A 25,288-nucleotide genomic window follows, 5' to 3' on the forward strand; every position below is an offset into this window, starting at 1 on the left:
TGTAAACCTAAGAACACTGTACCAGCTGTGAAGCATGGTGGTAGCATCATGATCTGGGGCTGTTTTGCTGCTAGTTGTACTGGTACATACATGGGTGAACCGTGGACACAGTTGGGTATTCCAACAGGACAATGATCCCAAACACAGATCAAAACTGGTTTTGGAATGGATAAATTTAAGCTAATATTAAGCCCGACCTCAACCCTACTGAAAATATGTGGACTTCACTTCAAAAGCTGGGTCTGTCCCAGGAAACTTATCAATTCTGCCAAGAAAAGTGATCAAATATCAAGTTAGTATTATGACAGAAGCTTCCCACATAGCAAGCAGGTCTGGCCCGGATCTGGTATCAAGCCGGCACTGCTGACTGACTTCTGGCATGATAAGACGTATGTCATCCAGATAAGGGTCAGGCCTGGCATAGATGGCACTGTCTATGTGATGGCAGCCACACCTAGCCCAATTGTGGTTTGGTGTATGTGGCCCAGGCTCATAGAAAACAGGTCTTGCCCAGATCTGGCATCAAGCTAGCACTTCTGACTGACCGGTGTCATGGCAGGGTGTATGTCAGCCAGATGTGGGCCAGGTCTGGCAATGATGGCACTATTTATGTTCCTATTTTCCTATTTTAGTTAGAAGACCCAAATGCCATGTTGCAATACTATACTGCTATGGTAGCCAACGTTTCAAATGCAGGTTTGACAGGTTTGTGAGTGTACACTTAATCCAAAACCTAGTGAGAGTTTGCTCAGGTTTACCAGTGGGTGGCTGTAGCTCAGGAGGTAGAGCAGGTCACCTACTGATTGGAAGGTTAGTGGTTCGATTCCTGGCTCTTCCAGTCTGCATATCAAGAGTGTGAATATAGTTAGGAAGCACTCAGCTTAGAGAAAGCGTGGTGTGATTGGGTGAAGGTGGCATGTTGTATAGAGCACTTTGAGTAATCTGGGAGAGTAGAAAAGCGCTGTGTAAGATTCAGTCCATTCACTGTCTGAACAGAGTTTTGTTATGTTGCTTTTGCACTATTATGTTCTGGCACATGTTGTTATTACATGGCTTGATTAAGGTACACATTAGGCTGACACACATACTGCAAAGAATGACGGCCCTTTGGTGGCCCAGATCAGGTTTGCCAGAGGTAATCCACACACGGGCCAGCACAGGACTACCAGTGTGTCTGCAACTGGCCTTGTGCTGGCCCATGTGTGGGCCAAATCTGGCAAACCAGATCCGGACCATACCAATTTTGCTATGTGGGTTGATGATGGCTATCAAAAGCTTCTGGTTGACGCATAACTTGCTAAGGGACATTTAACCAGATATAAGTGGGGGTGTTTTGATCTGTGTCGATTAGAGAAAATTCAAAGCAGATTGCAACTTGTGCACCCAGTTCTTGTTTTTCAAAGTCATTTAATATGCTTTATGCTGTAAAATCATTCCACCCTGGAAAAAGAACAGTTAAAAAAAATCATTAAAAGCCCAAAATCACCACAAAGTTTGGGCCCATGATGATTGGATGTACATTTCTGACCACAGCTTTAGTTGCTATTACTGCTGCTGAGTTCTTGGTACAATTGACTGTTAAATCTTTAAGTCCATATTTCTACATAGGGCTGTGTGTTCAGTATCATTATATCCACTCAAATATGAAGCAGTAAAGCCAATATTAAGTCTCATTGGTGGATTTTCTTGAGCTTCCTGTATAAATCCTCAAATAGCTTTATTATTCTGCCTTTCAGTCCACCCAGACCAACCCGTTCCAATACACCGCAAATGCTTCAGCAACAGCATTTCATTTCACACCACCGCCTTGTTTTGTTGCTGCTAGTCGCTAATTATGCTACCTTTCCCAAGTGTTTGGCTGTGTGTGTGCTAGAGAGAGGTAGAGGCTGTGGTTGGGAGGGTGAGGTCGGATTCCTGATCTCTGTCCGGTCTTGTTGGAGGATTCCAGGAGACTGCTTTCAGCCTCAGGATATGTGTAAAAAGACTCAGGTGACGACAAGATAACGGTCTTGAAAGTTAACTGAAACAGAAGTTTGAGAGTCATACAGTTGTTCACACCTTCCCTTTTCACACATTGTTAATGAATAATGTTCCACATAGCAGCACTATTGACATTTTCCTGTATCTATCTTTTTATGTGCTTTCTAAGACTGTTGAATTGTTTAGGTACATTAAAGTGTAAAGATATTTGTGTTGACCTGAAGATTAATGCTACTGACTTGTAGTAACTCCACATGGTTGACATTGTGGTTTTAGGAAATTTGTTTCTACCACTTCTGTTTGTATTGGTGTCAGAAGTTATTTGGGATGTAAGAAGAGCCTCTCAATGTTCGCCAGGCACTCTTCAAACATGAGTGTGAGCTTAGAGGTTAGTTTAGTTTAGCAAAGTTGAAATCTGTGCGAGGCTGAAAACCAGTCATAAATGGTTATGTCCTTTGAGCCAACAGGTGGAACTACATTAAAAACAATTACAAACAGATATTATTCAGCAGCGGAAATCACTACAAAGCCTCAGAAAGACTTCTAAAAACTATTGTCAGTGAAAACAGTTCAGTGCTGAATCCATTGATCTAAGTTAAATGTCCCTTTTAAGTATTCTTTTGGCTTTAAAGGCCACTACAGTCGATGATCTGCCTCCATTTCGCCCAATCCATAACATCCTCCTCTGTAACACCAAACTTTAACCTGCTGCTTGCGTCTTAACCTTTCCACCAGCTTCACTGTTACACCTGTCTCCCTCTCATTCAAACGAATGTATTAAGTCTTGCTTCTACTGACTTTCACTCCCCTTCTATCCAGTTTATACCTCCACCTCTCCAGCCTCTCTTCCACCTGCTCCCGACTCTCACTGCATGTCACAATGTACTCTGCAAACATCATCAGATGACACTCCTACCTCACCTGTCAGCCACTCCATCCCCACTGCAAGAAAGTAGTAATCCCACCCCCACCTTGAACCCATCTGTCTTGCTGTCCTCATGCATGTCCTGCACCACCCTCACATACTTCTCTGCCACTCCTGATTTCCTCATGCAGTGCCACAGTTCGTCTCTTGATACCCCATCATATGTTTTCTGTAAATCTACAAAGACACAGTGAAGCTCCTTCCAACCTTTTCTATACGTATCCATCAATACTTTCAAAGCAGGTATCACATCGGTGGTGCTCTTTCTCAGCATGAAGCCATACTGTTGCTCACTGATCGTCACTCGCTTCTTAGCCTTGCTTAACAACTCTTTCCCCCAGTTTCATGGTATGACTCATCAACTTTATCCTTCTGTAGTTAATACAGCTCGGCACATCACCCTGTGCTATAAAAATAGGTACCATTACACTTCTCATGCACTCTGTAGGTATTCTCTCATTCTCCAGAATTGTTGAACACTCTGGTTGAAAAGTCTCATAGACATCTTCATACATCTACCTCTTCAAAGGACAACAAAAACCAAGATGCTGAAACACTGCAGCATTCTCTGAAAACTGCTGTGGTCTAATTAATCAAAATCTGAAAATCTTTTCTGGGAATCATGACATCATCCCAGCTAAAGAAGAGACAGATCATGTGACCTGTTATCAGTGAACAATTCAAAAGCATCTCTGATGGTACGACAGTACATAAGTGCACCCGTCTGAAGTGCTGCACATTTTTGAGTATATGTGCTAACGTCTACACATCTTTTTCAAAGGAGAGCTTTACATATTTCAGTAAGACAACATCAAATTATTTGGCGTGTGATGTATGCTGGAAGGCTCTGTGGAAACATGCATCCACTGAATACATCTGGATAATTCTGAAACAAAGGAGTCCACAAACCATTTCAGACAGCTGGAGACCAGCAATTCTTTTTTCTTTTTCTTTTTAAATTAGTATCATATTTTTATAAAGGTAAAAAATGTCTCTGTGTTGCCTTTAGTTATTAAATATAAGGATGGATTTTAAAATAAGTTTTTTCAGATTACAGGTTTATTATATCACTATTATACTATTATTGCCTCCTTTGCCGCTAGAGGCCACTCGTCACATTAGGAACCTTTGGGGCTTCCGTCCCTTTTGTGTCACGTGACATATGTCAACAAGGAAGTGGGCTGTGTCTTTGAATACAAGGCGCCAGTAGCCGTTCCTAGTCAACAAGTGAAAGGTAATCAGCATTATAGGACATCCACACAACTTCTCTTTACATTTCTGTCTGATCTAACTGTCTGTACACACGTCTTTGAACCCGCAGAGCTCCCGTAGCTTGTTTGAAAAACTTTATTTGGGGTTGACTTTATCTTACACAGGCTAAATCGATTCCTGCTTTTCCCGACAGATCCCGAGGGATGCCCGCCACCGAGCCGGTCCGGTTGGGTCGGAAACGCGCCCTGCCCTCGTGCCCGAACCCGCTGTTCCTCAAGTGGCTCACCGAGCTCCGGGACGAGGCGAAGGAGAAAGGACTAAAGATCCAATACACCTACCACAAGGTACAGAGGATGTAGCGGTTAGCAGGGGTTAGCACTCTCGCCTTAAAGCAAGAGGGATCCTAGTTGGCTTCTGGGTGGAAGCTTACCTCAGCTATCACTGGGTACATCCTGGGCCGACAGTCCACCACAGGGCTAACACACAGACACAGGCACACCCAAGGTCAATTTAGAAACACCAGTTAATCTGAAATGCATGCATGGACTGTGGGAGGATGCTGGAGTACCCAGAGAGAAGCATGCAGGCACAGACGACATATAAAGAGGCTCTAACTGGCTGGCAAGTTCAAACCATAAACCTTCTTGCTGTGAGGTGCACAAACCACCACTGTGGACAAATATAACAAATAAAATCCTTCCATGTGTCTACAAGCTTTCCGTTTTTGATGGACAATGTGGAATTAAAAGGGATATAAATCACCAGGGAAGCAGAAATGGCTAATTTCTATTTATTTTTGTGTGCTGCTGTCTTTTTTAAGGCCATCAACTCACTGAATAAATATCCACTGCCGCTCAAGAACGCCAAAGAGGCAAAGATCCTCCAAAACTTCGGAGACGGCATCTGTAAGATACTGGATGAAAAGCTGCAACGGTATTATAGAGAGAACGGTAAGAAGCAAACGCATGGGTGGATAAGATGATCCAAAACACACGCTAATATGTTTACAACACAGAACTAGACTAGATTTCACTGTATGTGTACTTGTGTGTTACTTTTCTTCACTGTTTCAATTCAGTTCTTTATACAGCATCAATTAACAACAGCCGCCGCTTCAATGCACCTTAAAAGTGATAGGGAGGAACAATCAGGCAATACCCTATGAGCAAGCACTTGGCAGCTGTGGTCAAGAAGAGCTCCCTTTTAACAGGAAGAAACCTCCGACAGAACCAGGGTCAGGAAAGGGCAGCCATCTGACATTAGCAACACAAAGAGACCAAGGACTAACTATGAGGGAGACGAGACAAAAGTTTCAGAAATGCAGTTGTGGCATTTAAAAACATCAGAAGTGAAAAGAGAGGAGTGGAGAAAAAAGGCTCAGTGCATCATGGGAAGTCCCAGAGTAGCCTTTCTTTAGAAGTTTTTAGAAGCACTATTAAAGGACGATTCAGGGTCACCTGATCGAGCCCTAACTATTTGCTTTATCAAACAGGAAGGTTTTAAACCTAAACTAATAATTAGATAGGGTGTCTGTCTAATTAGAAGAGGGGTCTGAAAGCTGAAGGCTCTGCCTCCCATTCTACTTTTAAATCCTATCCTAGGAACCACAAGTAAGCCGGCAGTCTGAGAGAGAAGTGCTCTTTTCAGATATAATGGAGCCTGATCATACTGGCTTTTGTATGTCCTCAATGATCAGGCAATCAAACAAAATGAGCTTGTGATTAAAAAGTAGAATTAAGAGCAAAACTGTAGAAAATCATACAAAAAATGCATCATTGCAAAGTTTGCTTTGCAAATCTGGAAGTTTGTATTCATGTAATTGTTGACCTCTCAATAAACTTATGTTGTGTTCAATGTCTGTAGTTTTGCATCAAATCATAAAACATTAAAGGAACAAATATTTAGTCTGTTTAAAGTAGAGGAAGTGAGCTTTTAATGGACGCTTAACCCCTGATCACTGAAAGCAGTTTTGTAACATTATCATTAATGTCAGGTATGTTTTACCCTGTAAAACAAACAAACATCAACATATATTGAGCTGAAAGAATACATGGCAAACTGAAGCAATCCTCTTTTATTTCTCACTATACAGCATCTCACTAAACAAAGAAGGTATCATGGTGGGACTCTGTAAAGAGATTCTGAGATTAGTAAAACTAGGGAGTTGTTAACAAAAAAGATAAATAAAAAAATAATCAGTGGAACAGGTAACGTGTTCTTTGGTCAGACCATTGCAGAGACATGTGAGCCTTGTCGAGTGACCTCTAAATGATATTTACTCTGTGAAAATCACGTATCACAAACCAACCAGTTTACCCAGCTCCCGTGTCTTCACCTGTTCCTCTGCTCCAGGTGCTGACGCTTCTATACACGCTCTCCCCAAAGGAGCGCCCCCTCCTGGCCGATCAGACAATAACATCATCCTGGCTCCATCCAAAAAGGTAAAGTTGGAAACAAAGAGGAGATTCATGGAAATAAATATTTTCCTTCACACCAATAAATGCGTTTTGTGATTACAGTAAAAGTAGAAGCATCAGAAACGACAACAAAAAAACCTCAGCCAGATATTTGCAGTATGAGGGGATGTTTCCATTGTCATTACAGTGTGTAACTATTTTTTCCTCATAGAAAAATGCTGCAGGTGATCAAGGAAAGGATGGAGGAGGAGATGGAGGGAGGAAGAAGAAGAGGGAGTATGTCCCCCAGAAGAGATCCGGGGGCTATGCTGTGCTGCTGACTCTTTACAAAGAAACTCAGGTAGATTTTTCGTCTTTCTTCCAACTACTGCAGCATCAGTCAGTGTTAAACCGGTGTTTCATTACCGCCGTGTGCTTTCTGTCTAGGTCCCTGGTAGTAAAGGTTACATGTTTAAGATGGAGCTGCAGGCAGAAGCTCAGCATCTCTGTGACAAATCGTTCACTGTGGTGAGTGCTTTCACTTCGATCTCATGTGTTCTTCATCCGTCTGCATGCACGCCGTCTTCTTGTGAAGTGTCCATCCTTCATTTTCTCTGTCTGCAGCCTGATTTAGGCAGTAAGTACACCGCCTGGAGCTCAGTCAGCACTCTGATCCAGAAGAACCTGGTGATAAAGACTCACAATCCTGCAAGGTACGGCTGCTTGAAGCATGTCAGTGCTTTTACTGTAACCTCACGTCTTTTCTTTTAGTCTTGTAGAAGTCGGCTTATTTTCGTATTGAGTGTTTTAAGTGCAGCTAATTTAGGTAGTAAAATGTGTTTTTTAGAAATTAAGCTTTTGACTTATTTGGACAGGATTAGAATGAATGCATCAGAGGGACAGGCTGAAGTCTCAGGCTTGAAGACAAAGAGGTGGGGCTGAGATGGATAGTAGATGCTGAATGTGGAGCTGGCAGGCAGGAGGAAAGGTGGCCACAGAGGTGCTTCATGGATGTAGTGTAGGAGGACCTGCAGAGGGTTTTGGAGGAGGATGATAGGGTGAGGTGGAAGCAGATGATCTGCTTTGGTAAGAAGAAAAAGAATCGGTGTAATTTTGACTGAAATTAGGATCAACTTAGTAATCAGACTGTTAACAAATCAAATAATTTCTAGTCTCTCTCTTCTGCTGTATTTGACAAAGATGCTTCTTAGCTGCTTTTTGTTGTCACACTTGCTGCTAAAACTTAACAGTTGTTGCTGTTTCAGCTCTACTTTATTTAAACTCTGCCAACGACCACAAAGATGTAATCCACCATGCAGTATTTTTTCTTTGCCTTTGTGCTTCTTTCAGGTATTCTCTGACAGAAGGAGGTCTGACTTTGGCCGAGCGACTGGCATCCGCAGAGCAGACGAACACAGACGGGGACAGAGAGGCGGTTAGGAGTGAGTTAGAGGCGACTGAGGAAGATGATCCCGTCGTAGACCTCACTGGTAGTGATGAAGATGAAGAAGAGAAGGAGGAGAACAGAATACAGTGAGTGGAAACTAAAAGATTGAATCCTCATCTCCTTATTTTTTTCCTGTTTTATTTCCCTCTTTGAATAAAGCATTCCTCTTCTTTTCACAGCCCTGCAGAGAGACAACCCACCGTCACTGAGGTTAGCTGCGACGTGGACGACGTGCGTTCATCGGGGAAACCACAGGATTCACAGACGACGATGACGACAAGCAGAAAGCCGAACGCAGAATGTCTCCTACCCGGAACGTATGAAATTATGCTCTGTGTTGACTTCATCGAGACCACTGGGTAAGAGATCTGCCTTCTAACATGTAAGAAACACGCTACTGATGTTACTGATGAATTTAAATATATTAAAAGCCGTGTACGTATAAAAATGTGTATTAATATCAGCAGTATTTATCACAGTCATTCACATTTACTGACCTAACTGTTGTTACTGTGTTCTCATGCGATAACTGCTCTTACAACCATGTTGTGCTCCATTCAGTCCTCGAGGTTTCTTCCTGTTAAAAGGGAGTTCTTCTTCCCACTGTCGCCATGTGGTTTCTCATAGGGGATCGTCTGATTGTTGGGTTTTCACCGTATTATTGTAGGATCTTTATCTTACCATGTGAAGCACCTCAATAAATAAAATTGAATTGTGTATGTATTTATTTGTTATGTAGTGGGAGTCACCATCGTAAGCAGGAGCTGGTGAAAGAGCTTCAGAGAAATGGAGTCAACTTTGACATCAGGAAACTAAACGTCGGGGACTTCCTGTGGGTGGCTCGGGAAAAGGTGGCACCTGTTGCAGGTAACACATACAGGAGGAGAGAGTGGGAGTGTTGATGTTTGATGGGAGGGATCCCGCGCCACGCCTGTTTAACTTACAGGGAGGATTGTTCTGTCTCAGGTCAGTTGCGAGCGCCTGTAGGCAGGGAGCTGGTCCTTGACTACATAGTGGAGAGGAAGAGGATGGACGACCTGTGCGGCAGCATCATCGACGGACGCTTCAGGGAACAGAAGGTCGGTGTGCAGCCCGGTTTTATCCAATACAGTTATTAATCGGTGAGGTGGCACGCCGCCTTCAAAATTACAGGTGATGATTTGTGCTTTTTACAAGCAAGATGAACCCAAACTGAGTTCAATTTATATGAGTATGAACTGGAAAACATAAAGTAGTGACATCATCAGAACCCGGTGCTTGTTCCTCGTCTCGCGTCGGCCTGCAGCACCTCCTGCTTTTGTTCATTCGTCTGTTTTCTTCCCTCCGTCAGTTCCGACTGAAGAGGTGCGGTCTTCATAAGCCCATCTATTTAGTGGAGGAGTGTGGATCAGCTGCTTCTCACCTGAGCTTACCTGAAACTACACTGCAGCAGGCCATAGTCAACACACAGGTAGAGTGCACACGTGGGGCCACATGGGTCACTCTCAAACTGAAACAAATGTTGTGGTGTCCTGCTGGACGCAGCCATCAGAAGATGGTACGCTGTGGCACCTGTGTAGCATCTCTACCATACTAAGGAGCCGAAATTGTGCCAAGAAAATATCCCCACACCCTTACATCATCAGCCCGAAACTTTGGCGAGAAAGATCCATGCTTTCCTGTTGTTTACTTTAAATTTTTATCTTTCCATCAGAAAGTTGCAGCAGAAATTGAGACGCGTCAGACCAGTCGAGCAGGTGTAGCTAGTGAGGCGACCAGTGACAGTAGATTTATATTTTGTCTAATTTTTGTTTCCTTGCCGATATTTGAGTTTCATTAATTTTCTTTTACCATTCGTATCATGATTAGATGTAATCACAGCATTGCTCGTCTGGCTCTGAGCTATTAATGACCAGCGCCATAACAAATAAACACACAAAACACACAACATAGTTATTTTCTAACCTCGACTTTTAACTAAAAATTAACCATGTTTAATGTGTATGGTATTTACATAGTGTGTGTGTGTGTGTGTGTGTGTGTGTGTGTGTGTGTGTGTGTGTGTGTGTGTGTGTGTGTGTGTGTGTTAGGTGGTTGACGGTTTCTTTGTGAAGAGAGTGCAGGATGTGAGGGAGTCGGCGGCGTACCTCACCATCATGACACGATTCCTGACTAAACTGTACCAGGTAAACACAAAAAGATACATGTTCCAATTTTACATTGTGGAGTTATGTAAGGGCGACATGAGAGAGCCCAATATTTTAATCTGGGCTTCACACAGCTGAACACTCAAGGCGTGAAAACTCTAACACACTGGGTGTGAGTGGAGCCACCTAGTGGTGCTTCCCCCTCCCAACACCCAGTGGGGTCTCCTATTAGTCCAGGACCCTGGGCTTAAGCAAACGGCTGAACCTGGGAGGCAGAGAACTGGTAGAGGAAGCTCTGTCCTGAGAATGAGGCTGGTGTGGGCGGTCAGGAAAGGCTGAAGAAAACTCGAGCTCTGTCGGTTGAGCGGCGCTCTTAGGGGGAAAACCCTTAACCCTGTGGAAGGTGGGCGGCTGCGGCGGGGGACCTGGGCTGTCACTACTTGATTGTCCGCAATAATGTGTGCGGGTTTAAGTGTATCAACACATATAGTCTCCCTATGTCGAGTCTCAGACGCATGGTGTCCTATGGGCATCATGCCTGACGAAAACAAACTTTTTAAAGTTTCTGAAGTCTTTTGGGCAAAGGTGCACCAGACCAGGAGCACGAAGCAAGTCCACTTGAATCAAAGCACTGGGGTGGGGGCACCAAGATCCTCCTTAACTGCAGAGCGCAGCCCCAGCAAAAGCCCACTGGAGGTGGTCCAACCCAGTTGCCATCTGTTAGAGAAGCATGGAGCACAGCCTTAAGCGACCTGTGAAACTGCTCGCACATCCTGTTAGCTTGTGGGTCATCTGCAGTGGTGCGGTGGATCCTGACCAGTTGTGGATGGCAAGGGGACCACCTCTGTGGTGCAGTCAACCACAGTCAAAAGGTGCATGAAACCTTGCAACTGTTTCATCCTCGTTTCCCACTGTGTCGATGTTGGTAAGATTTACATCTGAATATATGCTGTCACATTGAGATTAGGCAGCACCAGTTTCCACCTGTGCACACGTCTCTACTGCATGACAACACTTGTTAATTGAGCCATAAGGATCATTTTACTGTTAACATAACATAAAATCAGCCTTAAATCTTTCTTAACTGTAACTTTTGCTTTTTTCCTGTTTAAACCTTTTTCAGAACCGAACGCTGATCTGTCGCTCCAGAGAGCTGGAGGGCGATGGAGGCAGTGACGAAGAGGAGAGAGGGCTCCCCTCCTGCTCCCTTATGTCTTTTGCAGAGTTCAACCACGGTGCAGTCAAAAACAAGGTGTGAATCTGCTTCAAAAGCCTGAATTAAACTGGTTGTCTTGGTGATCGTCTCTAATCCTGGCTTCACTCTTTCTTCCCCTGTAGTGTCAGACGGTGAGAGAAGTGTTTGCCAGACAGCTGATGCAGATCAGCGGATTGTCTGGAGACAAAGCAGCTGCTATACTGGAACACTACAGCACGCCACACAGGTAGCTGGTAGTACAGCATACTGCATACTCCACAGCTCACCGGGGTTCCTGATTTGCTTATCTTAAGTTAACAGCCAAGAGAGAGACGAAAATAAAGACAAGGAGGGATTATGATCTCCAATAGTTACAGTTCCTTATCTATTGTTGCTGCCTGTTAGATTAGGGCTATTTCCTCCTGTGCGTCATAAAGAAGTGTACAATCAAATCAACAAGCAGCTTTAATCCGTTAACATTTTAAATGATGGCCAGTGTGGTCGTCTGCCACCAGGTGGAGCTGTTGTGGAGAATTCTGTTAATTTGTTTGTTATTAGTTATTTTGAACGTAAAAGAACGAAATCATGGATACAAGCGGCAGAAATGAGCTTTCTCCAAAGGGTGGCTGGGCTTTCTCTTAGAGATGGGGTGAGGAGTTCAGTCATTTGGGAAGGGCTCAGAACGGGTGGACGGATGGATGATCTATTGTTTTGTTATCATTTCAAGTTTAAATTTTTGTTGAGGTAGTTGCCACATTTTAATAATACGTCTTTTGCATTAATGCATTTTCATATCATATCGTTTAGTGTGTGGCTTGTTTTTCTTCTTCTTTGTCTGGAGTGTATTGTGCACATCTGTAATCGGCACAGATTTAATTGCTCTCTGATCAGCAGGCAGCTTGTTCCAAAAAAACACACTAACTGAAGGCACCCTCAGGATATGTGGATCTGATTGCAGGAATATTTAAAAGATCTGCACCTGATGTTTAAAAAAAATCAGTATGGCAGTAGGTCATTAGATGCTGACTGAATAGCATGGCCCCAGAACAAAATAACTAAATATGTCAGAGCAGTCACGCTGTGTCTCCATACTAATGTAAGATATGAAGGATTATTTATTAAATCTTTGTCTTTTCTGTCATTTTCAGTCTTCTGACAGCATATGAACAGTGCACAAGTGAAGCAGAGAAAGAGAAACTCCTCTCCTCGATCCGATACGGGAAGCTCAAAAGGTTTGTAAATACAGTTTCACATTTTTTCCTGGCTTCTTCCAGTGGTGTTTGTAGTATTTGAGTGTGACCAGAGATGCCAGGTCTGAGGAAGGGGCTCGTAGGCAGAAATATGGCTGTGGAAGGAGTTTGGAAAGGCAATGGAATAAAACTTTTTGTCAGTCTTGAAGTGATTCTGACAGACACGTCAGGAAGGGAAAGAAGCTTCCTGCCCATGCTGTGGTATAGTGGATGTGATACAAAGTGCCCTTTGACTGGAGTGGCGTTCCCCCTTTTTGAAGAAAGGGGACCGGAGGGTGTGTTGAGGAAGATCAGCTTTGATGGAAGGTCTGTGGCAGGGTGCTGGATCAACTAGTTCAACCTCAGCTTCAAGAAAAATAATGTGGCTTAAATTCAGAGCCAGTCTGCATCTGGTTTGCAGACGTGGAGAAGACATTTGACCTCTCACGGTACAAGTATAGAATATCTGACTTTCTGATCCTTGTACAAGTGTGATAAGAGCTTTGTTCAGATTGCCGGCAATAAGTTGGACTTGTTCATGGTGGACACACTGGAGAGAATATTAATACGCAACTGGATTAGCATGGCTGTGGAGAGAAAGGTAGCGATGGAAGAATTACAAGAGAGGTTTAATCAATGTCATGAACTTCCAGTGTTGATATTTTGACCACCACAAACCACTACAGTACCTTGAGTGTGTGTGTGTGTGTGTGTGTGAATGCTTCATGCTTTCTCCTGTTGGCTTGTTTTTCAGGAACCTGGGTCCAGCTTTGAGCAGAACAGTTTATCACCTCTACTGTACACAAGGAGCTCTGACATGAAGGCGGCCCTGGAGGTGGTCCCAAAGTATACTCAACAATTATACAGTCATTAACTTTTAGGTCCTCCTTTACTTGAACAGCATCATTTTGAGTATGATTATGTAAAAGTGTATATAAAAGTCAAGACACTGCTATATTTTGATATTAATAAAAGATTCCTGTTTGAAGAAGTTCACACGGCCCATTAGTGCACAAATAAAGTTTATTTTAAATAACTTTTTCTAGTCAGAATCCAAATCCAGTGCCCAGACGCTGAAGTCTTAAAGCTGTAAGCCAGCTTGCACCTTTCCAGCTTGTCCAGCGTTACTGCTCATTCGTGCACACTTATGGGAGTGGAGCCTTGTACCCAGGAGGTCTTCAGGAGCTGCTATTACCTGATAAGAGCTTTTAACACATCAAACATGAAGAGCCAAAGTTTAACCTTGATTTGAAAACTGCATTTCTGAGCATGGTAAGTATTAGATTGCTACACGGCCACAGGTTTTATCGATGAGTTTACTCGCTGCTGGTGAAATTAAACTATTAAAACTCAAATTTTTCTACAGCTGTCTAATATGGGCGATGAGGTCTTTTTTTCCTTATCGTCTTTACCTTGTTGCTTTGAATTCGCGCTATTTAAATGAAATTAAATGATTGAATTTCTTAAGGACGTAACTACGGATACCGCTCATCAACTCTATAGTTTTTTTAGGCCTGTTGCTTCTTTGGTCCTTCACTTACCAAGTTTTCTCAAATTTTTTTAAGGACACACCAATGCTGACACATGCTACGTCAACTAAGGGAATCAGCTTGGGAGTCAGCATGTTGGTGCAAGAATACTTTTATTCCTGGTAAACTGTGTCCTCTTTACCATTTTTAATAGAGTCGACTAAAGAAATAAGGACAAATGTATTTTGTGATGGGCTGCTGGTGAAGATCCTAAAGATACTACTCTTTTTTTTTTTTTCCATGGACCTCCGGCCCAAAAACAAAACATGATGTGACATCGCTCTGTCTCGTGACGATGGAGTTTAATCCCAGAAAACATTGAATATCATATTTCAGTGTCAGACCCATAGAATCGATCTCTGACATTCACCCACTTTACAGAAAGAAGTCAACCAGTGATCCAAGAGGCAGAGACAGACTGCTGCATGCCGACTGAAGCACTGTTAGACCAGAGCGCAGCACGGGAACTGTTTGTGGCACGATCACAGTGAAGAATAATTCAGGGCTGGATTACTTTCTCAGTTTAATTCTGAAATAAATATACAGACAACAAAAACCCGGTATGTTTAGTGACACCTGACAATCCCCCAGCAATGACGAGAAGAAACTAATGGCAGCATAGAAGGGAGAGTTTAAAAAAAAAAAAAAAAAGAAGAGGGGAGGGCTCGCTGTCTTTATCTCCTGAACAGGTCAAGATTTTTATTTTCACGGTTAGACTTAATGCAGATATGTGTTAGCTTCTAAACTCTGCTCAACTCCTTACTTCTTCAATCAAAAACCCAAGCCGTCAGTTTAATGTTAAGGATGCTACATCACCTTAAAATTGCAGTCACACAGATTACATTCATAAGATTGGCTGTGCAATCTTTTCTACCATCCTCAATCAAAAATCAGGAGTGCATGATTGACGTTTACTTTTTTACCCCCACCCACTCTCGTCAGCGCTATGGTCCCTAACTTGACAAGTTGTGTTATTTACAAAAACAAAAACTAAACAGGAATAGAAAAATCCAACGAGTCAAACTGGGTTCCTCCTGGAACATAGTAACAAAGTGCTATTTCCTTTTCTTTTTAAAGAAAAGATGCTTTTTTTCCTTCAAGGGTAGTCTTAAAGCAATGCTTGCAGAGTGCACGAACGCTTTGGAAAACAAAACTTTACTCTTTCCTCCCGTTTGGGGTGGCTGAGAAGAAGTTCCCTCTTAGCCAAACTAATTCGTTTAAACAACTTGCATGTTTGGGGCAGAGTATTGGGGATCGTGTAGTTTTGCACAGCCCTACATATAAGCCCTGTGAATCTTTTCTCCAAATGTGCAATCAGAAAGCAGCCCAACAGCTGCTTCAATGCACTGACACACAAGTATTGCTCCAAGGCAGCCCTGAACAAAAAAGATAGAAACTTTTCCTCTGAGCCCCACACCCTTTTTTTTTTTTTTTTTTTTAAACACCTAAATGATGAAGAGAGAATTGAAAGGACAGGGTTACATTGATCCCTGTATGGAGCCTCTCCAATGGTCCCCGTCACAAACCCAAAAAGTGTTGATTTTGTTTTTAACATCCTCTGAACATAAAGCAAAGATCTACAGCAGTTCAGAGCGAACATTTAAAGTCTACACGCATCCAGTTCTCACTGATGTCAGCATCATGTCACCCTGAAGTTTAGATCCAATAGAGTCTTGGATGTTTCCTCACCACAGATACAACTGGGAGTCAGCAACAACACTGTGGCTCCAGCGAGAGGTGAAAAACAAAGCTGTCCCTTCGTGGGTTCCATGATTTCACCCTTTAAAGGCAGCAAGTCAGGAGGACAGCGGGGATCTTGGATCCATCGCCGTTTTAGTTCAGGTGGATTGCCCGTGCTGGGCATGCTGATGCACAGTTCAGGGTGGGGGGGACCAAAATCCTTCAGTGGAGAGTGGATTTAAAACAAAACAAAAGAAACAGTCTCTGAAGCGGTTTTGGCTTTTTTAGTTCGGCACCCACGACTGCTCATGCTTTGACCCGCCATTAGTCCGGCATGTCGATGCAGAGTTTGGGTGGCGGGACGAAGTATTTCCCGGGGCTCTGCGTGATCACCACGCCGGTCTTCTTGTGGAACATGGGGGCAATCTTTGGCGGCGGTTCAGGGACGGGCAGATCCTCGGCCGCCTCGGGGTCCTCACTACGTTGAAGGTCATAGGACACGTTGCCGTACTCTCGCAGGAAGGGAAGGAGCTCCAGCAGAAAGTGGCAGAAGTCCTTCCGGATGCCGAACCACCCTGATCGGAAATAAGGACGGAGCAGAAGAGAGAAACAATGAAAAGCTTTTGATTTGCAGACAAAGTTTAATATTATTAAAATATGACCACATAAATAATTAAAAGGAAATTTACCCTCTCATTTACTCTCAGGTCAATCAAAAAGTCAAAATATAATCTTTTCATTTATTTTTCCTCACATTTTACAGACCAAATGATTTACAGAACCAGCAGCTTCATAGAACATTATTTGCTGGAGTCCGAGAAATGACAAACATCGAAAGATAAAAGTTTTAATGAAGCTATATTAAGGGAAAGTTGTGGGATTTCTGAAACAACAGCAGCAGCAGGGACCACAAGTCCAGCTGCAGATACTCACAGTGGTTTCCTCCCTTTTGGCCGAAGGTGGTGGCCATGAGTGTGAGCAGGGAGAGCCACAGAGGGACGAACACGCACACGTAGCTCAGGCTGTTGTGACCGTCTAGCTTGTGCACCAGAAGGATCTGTAAAGACATGTGAATGTTATCAGACATCCTGCTGCTGGGAGGAAAAAACATGCATGTGTGCAGCGATTTTTGACTCTACCAACCAGACACCACAGGAGCGTCTGTCTTTATGGTCTAAGTGCCTGCGCTGAGCGTGGTTCACAGCCCACTTTAGACTGTTCAACTGTGCCTTAGTTTGCAAGGCTTTTTATCCGCCATTCTCTCCAGCTCGCTTTACAATATATTTTAGTTTGTATTTATTAAAAACAAGAAAGATGAAAAGAAAGAAGACGAGCATGAGCCAAAGACTGTAACAGTCTAAGGAGCTTACAAAGAAAAGCGTCTGGACTTCTTTAAGTTGCTTGAAGACGTTTCACCTCTCATCAGAGAAGCTTTTTCAGTTCTGGGATCAAATATAAACCTAGTGGGAGTTTCCCCCCCGAGAGGGACAAAAGGACCCCCTAATGATCCTCTACCTAATCACATAAGCCTAGATGTGAAAACGGGTGTGGGTCACAATCAGCCAGGGTTTCGGGTGAGCTCATTGTGAAACCTGGCCCCACCTTCCTGAGGTCAGATGGCCCAGGATGTGAGTGGGCGTTAAGGCGTCTGGGAAGGGATCTCAAAACTGGATTATAGATGGCAGAGAGTTGGTGTCGTAAACCACCGCCTCTGTTCAAAGATGGTCGCTCACAGTGCACATAGATGGCTTCTTTCACTCCTCTTTCAAACCATCTGTCCTCTCTGTCCAAAATGTGAACGTTGGCATCCTTGAAAGAGTGTCCTTTATCCTTAAGATGCAGATGGACTGCTGAGTCTTGGCCTTTACATTGGAGACCAAACAGCTAGCCATTTTAAACAACACGAGATGATGCAGACTTCACGCCTCACCTCAAATGTGAGAAGCGGTACGACGATAGTCATCCAGCTGATCGCCATGGTGATGTGAGTTCGCCGCTGCTCGGCGATGATGTCGATGGAGCGGAGAAAGAGGACTGACCAGATGATGTAGTAAAGGACAACAAGGCACAGGAAGGACATGAGGATCCACAGTGGGACACACACCACCTGCAGCACACAAACACAGGCAGGGTGTCATTAAAGCAAGTTCAAAGAGGGCTTCAGGACCAGCACAGATTGTGGTCACAATGGAAGCACAATAAGTGGCATGTTTTGTGTGCCTCACCAGCCAAGGCCAGTTGATGATCTTGTCCAGCTTCAGAGCGATGAAGATGAACTGCAGAATATTTACTGAACACAACACCTCCAGCTGAGGAGAGGAAGACAGGGAGAAACAATCAGGACAGAAGTTCAGGACTGTACTTTGATTAAACTGCCTATTCTGTTACACGCATCCTACATATGAACACTCTCAGTGGGATTTAAAGCCATGCAGAAGATGCAACAAAAACAACCAGTGTTGTTGGAGACCAAGAGTTACGCCGGCATTGGGAGAACATACAAACGCTTCACAGCTGGCCAAGACCTTCACACGTCACGAACACCTTCAACTCACAGAAAGCACTACCCTTAAGACCATTTCTTGCTTTTTCATACACGATGTTTAAAAAAGTGCAACTTTGCCTGAGTTGAGTCTGATAATGCAAGAACAGTATGCAGAAGACTTCAGACACGGATCAGGCTTTAATTCAAACGACTCTGACTAAAGATTGATGAATAAAACATTTGAGGATAACAAAAATACAAACCCCTCACTGTTGTATCTTTTGACACTGAATCTTGACAAACAGCTGGAAAAGTGTAGTTTTGTGATATTTTACGATCATAGTTTCTGAGTTTCCTCATAAAAATCAGACGCCTTACCTCAAGAGAGCGGTCGTGTCTAAACCCCCAGACGCACGCTGCTACGGAAACGGGTGACACAAAGAAGAGTGGCATGAAGACGAGAAGCCAGAAGTAGTTTCCTCTCGCTACCCGATCGCACACCAGCACCTCGAACATCAACAGCAGGACGTGGAGCCCCACCGCTATCAGCATGGCCTTGAACTCCACACACGTCTCCCCCTCAGCCCTGACAGAGGTCATCATAAAGGTTAAAACACTTCAGGTGCCCTGATCTCAGCATTCAAGCTGAACCTGGGCTGCTGCTATCACCATACTTAAACGTATGTTCCCAATCTTCTCCTAGATGAATTCATTAACATTCCCCAGGGTAATGGAAATGTCAACATCCTTATAGGGTACCGTATTTTCACAACCATAAGGCGCACTTAAAAGTCTTAGATTTTCTTCAAAAAGTGCGGCGCGCCCTATAGCGCAGTGCGCCCTGTGTGTTGTAAGGAGGACGTAGTAGAGAACACCATGAGAACGCTAAAGGGTGAAGTGTGTGCGTTGACTTTATTGCACATACCTGTATAAAAGAACAGGTATGTGCGTTATGCAGGACATCGTTGTTTTAACAACCCTGAAAATGGCAAAGAGACACGCTTACGAAGCACAGTTTAAACTGAAGGCCATCAGCTACGCGGAGGAACATGGAAATCGAGCAGCGGCGAGAGAATTTAAGATTAATGAATCGATGGTTCGCAAGTGGAGGAAGCTGGAAAACAAGCTCCGGCAGGTCAAGAAAACGCAGCTGAGTTTCCGCGGACATAAGGCGATCATCGAGCAAAGAACGAGCGGGAGAAGCGTTTCGACGGTCACCATTCGGCTAAAAGCAGTTTCACTTTCACTTTTTATGAAACGGTGCCATTTTTCCCTCCGGACCAGGACTACGGTAGCGCAGCAACTTCCAGCGGATTATAAGGAAAAGCTGGCCATCTTCCGCTCCTACTGCAGCAAACACATCGGCGACAAACACATCCAGCGATGGATGACCGATGGAGACCACAGTTTAACCAAGAGTGGAAACCAGCGCCGGGCGAGTTACGCCACAATTTGCCAATGGATTGTAGATGCTTGGGCTAACATGTCTGCTGGCACTGTTGTTCGAGCTTTCGCAAAAGCCGGCATCATTTCCGAGGAGCCGCACGGCACGGAAAGTGACTCTGACAGTGAAGAAAGTGAACCTGGCATGTTTGATGAAGATTTAGCGCAGCTGTTCAATTCAGACACAGAGGATGAGGACTTCGATGGGTTTGATTGATGATAAAAATGTGAGTACCAAACTTTGTTTTGCTCCTGCTTTATTTTTAAATACGCACACTTGTATGCTTGTGTGTTGTTGATGATGACGATTACTGGTAATAAAAATGTGAGTAAGGTACCGAACTCAGGTTTGCTCCCGCTTTATTTTTAAATACGCATACGGTACTTGTATGCGCCCTATGATCCAGTGCGCCTTATGTGTGTGTTAAATACAGTAATGGCACACATAACTGAGACTGCGCCTTTTAGCACAGTGCGTCTTATGGTCGTGAAAATACGGTATACAAATCATTAATATTGGCAGTTACATTGAGCACCATGTGACAAACTTATGACTGTGTTCACATGCCACGTTCGTTATGAATTTTAACTGTCAGCCCAAATTTTAATATTTGTAGTACAGACCAGCGACCGCTGATTATATCTGTCAAATGATCAAAGTAAGCCACTGATTTAAGTCTAAAACGAGACGACAACAATAAGAAGATGAAGTCTGGGTGAGCATCATCATATTTGCATATTTATTTTGTCTAACAAATTCATCACTCTAAAAATCAGTACTGCTCTGGTAAATGTAACAGTATACAGTTGTTTACCTAACACCAATGCAAAGAGCTGTGCACAGTTCAGGGTCTGCTAGTTACTTTAAACCACAGACAGCAAGAAGAGATGGACAGAGCTTCTCTCTGAGAAAGTGAAGCCGACCCTGCATTCTTTTCACTGTCCAGCAGGCAACAACTCCTCTGCTTGCAAAAAAACATTTCTGATGCTACAGGAGACTTTGGGAAAACTGCCCCGCTTCCCTCGCTCTGTTACCCCAGTAAACACTTCCATTATTTACTTTACAGATTCAATCACTACACTCAGGTCAGACTGAATAAAAAATGAATTGTAAAAATGACTACGAAAATAAAACAGAGCCTGAGGAAAAGCTTCACAAGGGGACTTCACTAAGCAATAGTGAACGTCTATCTTTTTACAGACAGTCTACACTCTAACTACCAATTCACATACAAGTGAGAGAGTCTAACCTGTACTGAGGGTTGTGGGCCCAGACTCCGGTGCCCACGGACGCCCCGATGATGACCAACAGCTTCCACAGCCATATTGGCGTAAACACAGCCCAGTAGCTCCACTGGATAACTCCATCCAGCCTCAAGGACAGCAACACGGAGAAGAGCAGCAGGCAAGAATAGATTAGGAACTTGCTGCAACAGAAGAGAGGAAAAATGAAAGACATGATGATGAAAAAAGATGCAGCTTTGCAGTTTTTATAGTTAAAGGCAAATATTTTCCATATTTGCCTCATTTTCCCCACTTGAAAATTTATTATAAGATGCTTAACAACTGTATTAGACAGGTTTATACCACAACTGCCATAACCCAATGGTAATTACAAAAATCCCTTTTAAAACTTTGTGTAATGGTTAATGCTTAGAGCAGAGGTGTCGAACTCCAGGCCTCGAGGGTCCTGCAGGTTTCAGATGTGTCCTTGATCCAACACAGCTGATTTAAATGGCTAAATTACCTCCTCAACATGTCCTGAAGTTCTCCAGAGGCCTGGTAATGAACTAATCATTTGATTCAGGTGTGTCTAGAGCCTGCAGACTCTGGCCCTAGCGGCCTGGAGTCAGACACCCCTGCCTTAGAGCTTAGAATAGTTTTTGACAGATTTCTAAAACTTTGTTTTCTGACAGGTAGTTTGATAGATATGTTGAGTGCAGCATGTAGGGTATTGAGTCTTAGCTGTCAGCAATCATGTGGACAAACTTGCTCCAATTTAAGAAAAGCAGGCCAACATAAGAACAACTTTAACAAATACAATTTTGGTTACATTTTAGAACAGTATTTCTTGTGTACCCATACCTACCTACTATATGTGCACAAATGCCAAATAACTTTATTTTAATCATTTTTTATTTTGTTTGTTTTTACCGAAAAGTGGCAATTGAAACAAAAGGAAACATGACATAACTAGAGCCACAATCCACTGTAGACAACACTAAATTGTCTTTAACTAGCAAATCATCGGTGGTAACAGCTAGCCTGCTAGCCGGGCCTTGGTTAGGTTTTAGTTAGCATTAGTTACTTTATTGAGAGGTATCCCTGTAGGTTAACCAGAAACCAGAGAACGTGATTTCCACACGCATAATGAGTCTGCTTTTTACTTTTTCTTTTCCAAACAGTAGAGAGACGATCTCACCGAACACTTAATCCATGCTAACTAGCTACGGTGCTAGCTGAGACGCAGCTACGTTACCTGGGGTTGAAGTCCTGAAAGAGCCCTCGTAAATTCATGGTGCACAAAACAATGCGATACTGGCTAACATTGGCTTCCCCTCGGTGTCCGCTCCTTCACCTCCTAATCCGAACGCTACACATAGTAATATCAACGGTAACTGAGCTTTATGCCTTGGCTTCATCACAACCTCTTTGCCATACCACCCTGTTTTGTTATTTTTTCTTAACGTTCCGCCGGAAATCATGTGATTTAATTTTATCGGCCGGATCATCGCCACCTAATGACCTGGAGGAAAAACTACAGAGACTAAACTAGTAATAGCATTACTGCTCTTTATACTATTACTAATTGTATTATTATTCAAGGTCTCTGCTAAAGTGATTTCCGGTATTTGTTTTTATGTAAGTTTTTTTTTCATCTAAGTTTCTTGAGGCTTCGTGTGCACACAGCCCCTCCCTGCTGGTCGCAAATCTTGTCACTTAGTGACGCCCTCTTCTTTAAATAAATCCAATCAGACAGGAGACGTTTATGTAAAACTTTTGCAGTGTTTTCAAATGATGACACAGTGATTGTGCTCCTGAAAACTTTAGTCAGTCTTATTAAGAAATAATATATTTTTTTCCACTGTGCTTGGACTCAGTGAGTTTCCCCTTTTTTTTTTCTTTTTTTTTTTTCGTAATAACCCCTCCAGCTTCAGAAAAAAACACTTTCACATGGCACTGAGGAGGCAGGGGTGCACAAGTATCCGACAGCAAGCCTGTAAAGGTTTGGCTATATGCACCTCTATAGATGTTATCCATATATCAGGTGTTGATGCACCCAATTTGTTAGTAATATCAAGCCAGCACTAAAAAAAATCTAACACTCTGCACACATGGCGCAATAAAAAAAATGTATTTTTTTATTTCGTGTAAGACTTACGAGATGTGAAAGATATTTTTTGGTTTTTTGTTTTAATTTTACACTGATTGGTAGCTTACATCAAATTGTCTATTTGATTTAATTATGTTCACCATAGAAATGTTAAATTATTTTGTTCAAATTAGAAGTTTCAATCTTGTAAATCTAACAACCACCCAATTTCATTTTTTTTGAGTGCAGATGTTTGATTAGTACACTCTGGAAAAAGCATGAAGATAAGTGCATTAACCCAGTGAAACATCAAAAATTTGTTTTACATTTTTGGTGATAATATATAATTTTTTTCGTAACACTACAGATTTCTGACTTTTTTGTGTGAAAAAAGTAGCTTCCCTGCTGCCCTCATGCCACCCTAAGAACATTTCTTTAGGTCTGCCCCTGAGAAAGTTGTTAAAAATAGGTGATAAAATGTTGTTTTACAAAATATAGCATCATTTATCATTTATCATCAGTTCGACATCTCCATTGTGACATGTTGAAAGGCACAGGTTTGCCCGGGGCCCCCTACACTTTGCCCAAGGAGTCCACCCCTACCTTTGTCTGCTAATTCAGAGTGGAGCTTCCTGAGTGATGATGAGTTGTGGCTACTAGTCCCTGAAGTCCACTTGGTCACATATGGTTCTGCGGTGTTTTGGTCTTTAGTTAGTTTGATCTTAATTACACGAGTAAGTATATTTCTAAACTATGTGCAGTCCATTTAGTTTGCCATTAGTGGAACAAGTTCTATCACATCTCAAAGGCAAACTAGTTTCTGCTGCCTTCAGTTTGGAGCGTCACAACAAAGACTTTAAGAGTTTTAATATATTTTTAACATGCAAAAGTATTTTCACATTGTGAATCAGGTTTACAGTGCTGTTTGCTCTTTTATCTCATTGTCCCTACAGCAAGTTAAAAAAGAAAGAAAGAAAAGTGCCATGTTCATGAAACTTGATGGAAAAGTTTAAATTACAGAAGCTGAAGTAATTTCAGGGAAACTAAAAACACTCATGTTTTTTTTTCTTACATAATTTCTTTCTTCCCCGAAACTGACACTGAAGACTAAGAAACAACTCTCAAAGATAAGCCTAGTCTTATTTTCCACACATACTTGGTACTTTTCTTTTTTTAATAAAAGTGTTTTCAACACTGACAAACATGAACACCCAGAAAGACAGCTTTAAGGTGAAAAATCCTGAACTATCTAAAAAGTCCCGACTTTCATGTTTCATCACTGGTGATTTCAGTTGTTATTGTTTTTGTAAAGAGATGATGTAGAGTTAGACGGATCCCTTTCTGATGGCTAAGCTGGAACTAGGTCTCAAAACACAAGTCTAGAGCCTCTATAGTCAGAAGCCTGTGATGACTGATATATTGACTTTCCCTCTTTCTTCCACACTATAACTGGCCATTTTTTCCTACTTTACCTCACCTTTAAAAATTATTTACCTTGCCTTGTTTTGTACTATTCTTTTCAGCACAATCTAATATCTGGATTTACTGTTATTTTTTCATTTTGACATACTGCAATAACGGGATTGATCTGAGACTAAATCTAAATCCAAGTACAAAAAAAGTACTTTATTTTTTACTGTAACAATCACAAATTTAACAAATAATTTTCACAACTTGAAATTAAAAAAACCTATGCACAAGTTTTGCAAAAAAGATTTTAAAACTTTTAAAAACTGCAATATAGCTTGAAGTCTGCACTTTCAACACAAGTTGAAATGGAGGCTCTGGTTGGCTACATCTTGTTGCTGTGTCGTCTCAAATTGGTCAAGTGATTTGGACGCGCCAGCGCATCCATTGACCCCAGAGGGTTAAGTCAGCTACTGCATGTATGGAGGAGTAAGGGCAGAGGTGGGTTGCAAAGGGACTTGCATGTGAGCAACCACCGTGTGCAGGAGAAAGCAGCTTTTATGAGATTAAAAATAAAAATAATAATAAGATATATAATTTATGACTACATATTTTATAATAAATAGACAAAAGACCCAGGTGTGGCATTTTAAAAACCAGCGCAGCAGCACAGCAAGCTAGAATGAGGCCAGTGAGGTTTGGAGGTGACCACTCTTACAGCCTTTGAGAAGAAGCTGTGCATACTCCTGCCTCAGGGGGGAGGTCGAAGAGTTTCTGGGTTGGGTGTGTGGGGTTAATCGTGATACAGGTTGGACTGCTCCTGCACCTGCTGACGTAAATGCCAGACAATAGACAATAAAGAACAATGGAAATCAAATCTCATCTTTAAACAAAATATCAGTAACAGTCGAGCTGTAGATT

General features: G+C 42.6%; 2 protein-coding genes across 2 annotated transcripts; one reads left to right on the top strand and one right to left on the bottom strand.

Moving 5' to 3' along the window:
* The first annotated feature begins 4,075 nt into the window (after positions 1–4,075).
* mus81 (MUS81 structure-specific endonuclease subunit) lies at positions 4,076–13,331 on the top strand. The gene is made up of 17 exons (XM_085350641.1): positions 4,076–4,139; positions 4,311–4,461; positions 4,938–5,067; positions 6,470–6,558; positions 6,746–6,874; positions 6,961–7,041; positions 7,138–7,226; positions 7,864–8,046; positions 8,140–8,319; positions 8,700–8,827; positions 8,927–9,039; positions 9,291–9,410; positions 10,030–10,125; positions 11,210–11,338; positions 11,425–11,528; positions 12,430–12,513; positions 13,265–13,331. The coding sequence occupies exons 2-17, from the start codon at positions 4,321–4,323 to the stop codon at positions 13,329–13,331; spliced, it is 1,863 nt and encodes a 620-aa protein (XP_085206767.1). The 5' UTR covers positions 4,076–4,139; positions 4,311–4,320.
* Positions 13,332–14,706: 1,375 nt separating this feature from the next.
* On the bottom strand, positions 14,707–22,314 carry tmem185a (transmembrane protein 185A). The gene is made up of 7 exons (XM_085350642.1): positions 22,127–22,314; positions 20,898–21,074; positions 18,583–18,790; positions 17,945–18,028; positions 17,650–17,826; positions 16,653–16,776; positions 14,707–16,294 (listed from the first exon to the last, which is right to left on the bottom strand). Exons 1-7 carry the CDS (start codon positions 22,162–22,164, stop codon positions 16,044–16,046), a joined length of 1,059 nt encoding a protein of 352 aa, XP_085206768.1. The 5' UTR covers positions 22,165–22,314; the 3' UTR covers positions 14,707–16,043.
* Positions 22,315–25,288: the final 2,974 nt, after the last annotated feature.

The sequence above is a fragment of the Diplotaxodon limnothrissa genome, linkage group LG3 (assembly GCF_057381915.1).
Source record: "Diplotaxodon limnothrissa isolate DT_005_m linkage group LG3, D_limnothrissa_male_GT1.1, whole genome shotgun sequence".
NCBI lineage: Eukaryota > Metazoa > Chordata > Actinopteri > Cichliformes > Cichlidae > Diplotaxodon > Diplotaxodon limnothrissa.

Bases quoted from the DNA above. Each gene is read 5' to 3' on its own strand.
- mus81 (XM_085350641.1), top strand. From the start codon at position 4,321: ATGCCCGCCACCGAGCCGGTCCGGTTGGGTCGGAAACGCGCCCTGCCC. The intron at 8,320-8,699 runs GTAAGAGATCTG...TTTGTTATGTAG, and splicing joins GACTTCATCGAGACCACTGG to TGGGAGTCACCATCGTAAGC. The intron at 11,339-11,424 runs GTGTGAATCTGC...CTTCCCCTGTAG, and splicing joins ACGGTGCAGTCAAAAACAAG to TGTCAGACGGTGAGAGAAGT.
- tmem185a (XM_085350642.1), bottom strand. From the start codon at position 22,164: ATGAATTTACGAGGGCTCTTTCAGGACTTCAACCCCAG. The intron at 21,075-22,126 runs GTAACGTAGCTG...CTTCTGTTGCAG, and splicing joins TTTCAGGACTTCAACCCCAG to CAAGTTCCTAATCTATTCTT. The intron at 17,827-17,944 runs GTGAGGCACACA...TGTGTGCTGCAG, and splicing joins TCATCAACTGGCCTTGGCTG to GTGGTGTGTGTCCCACTGTG.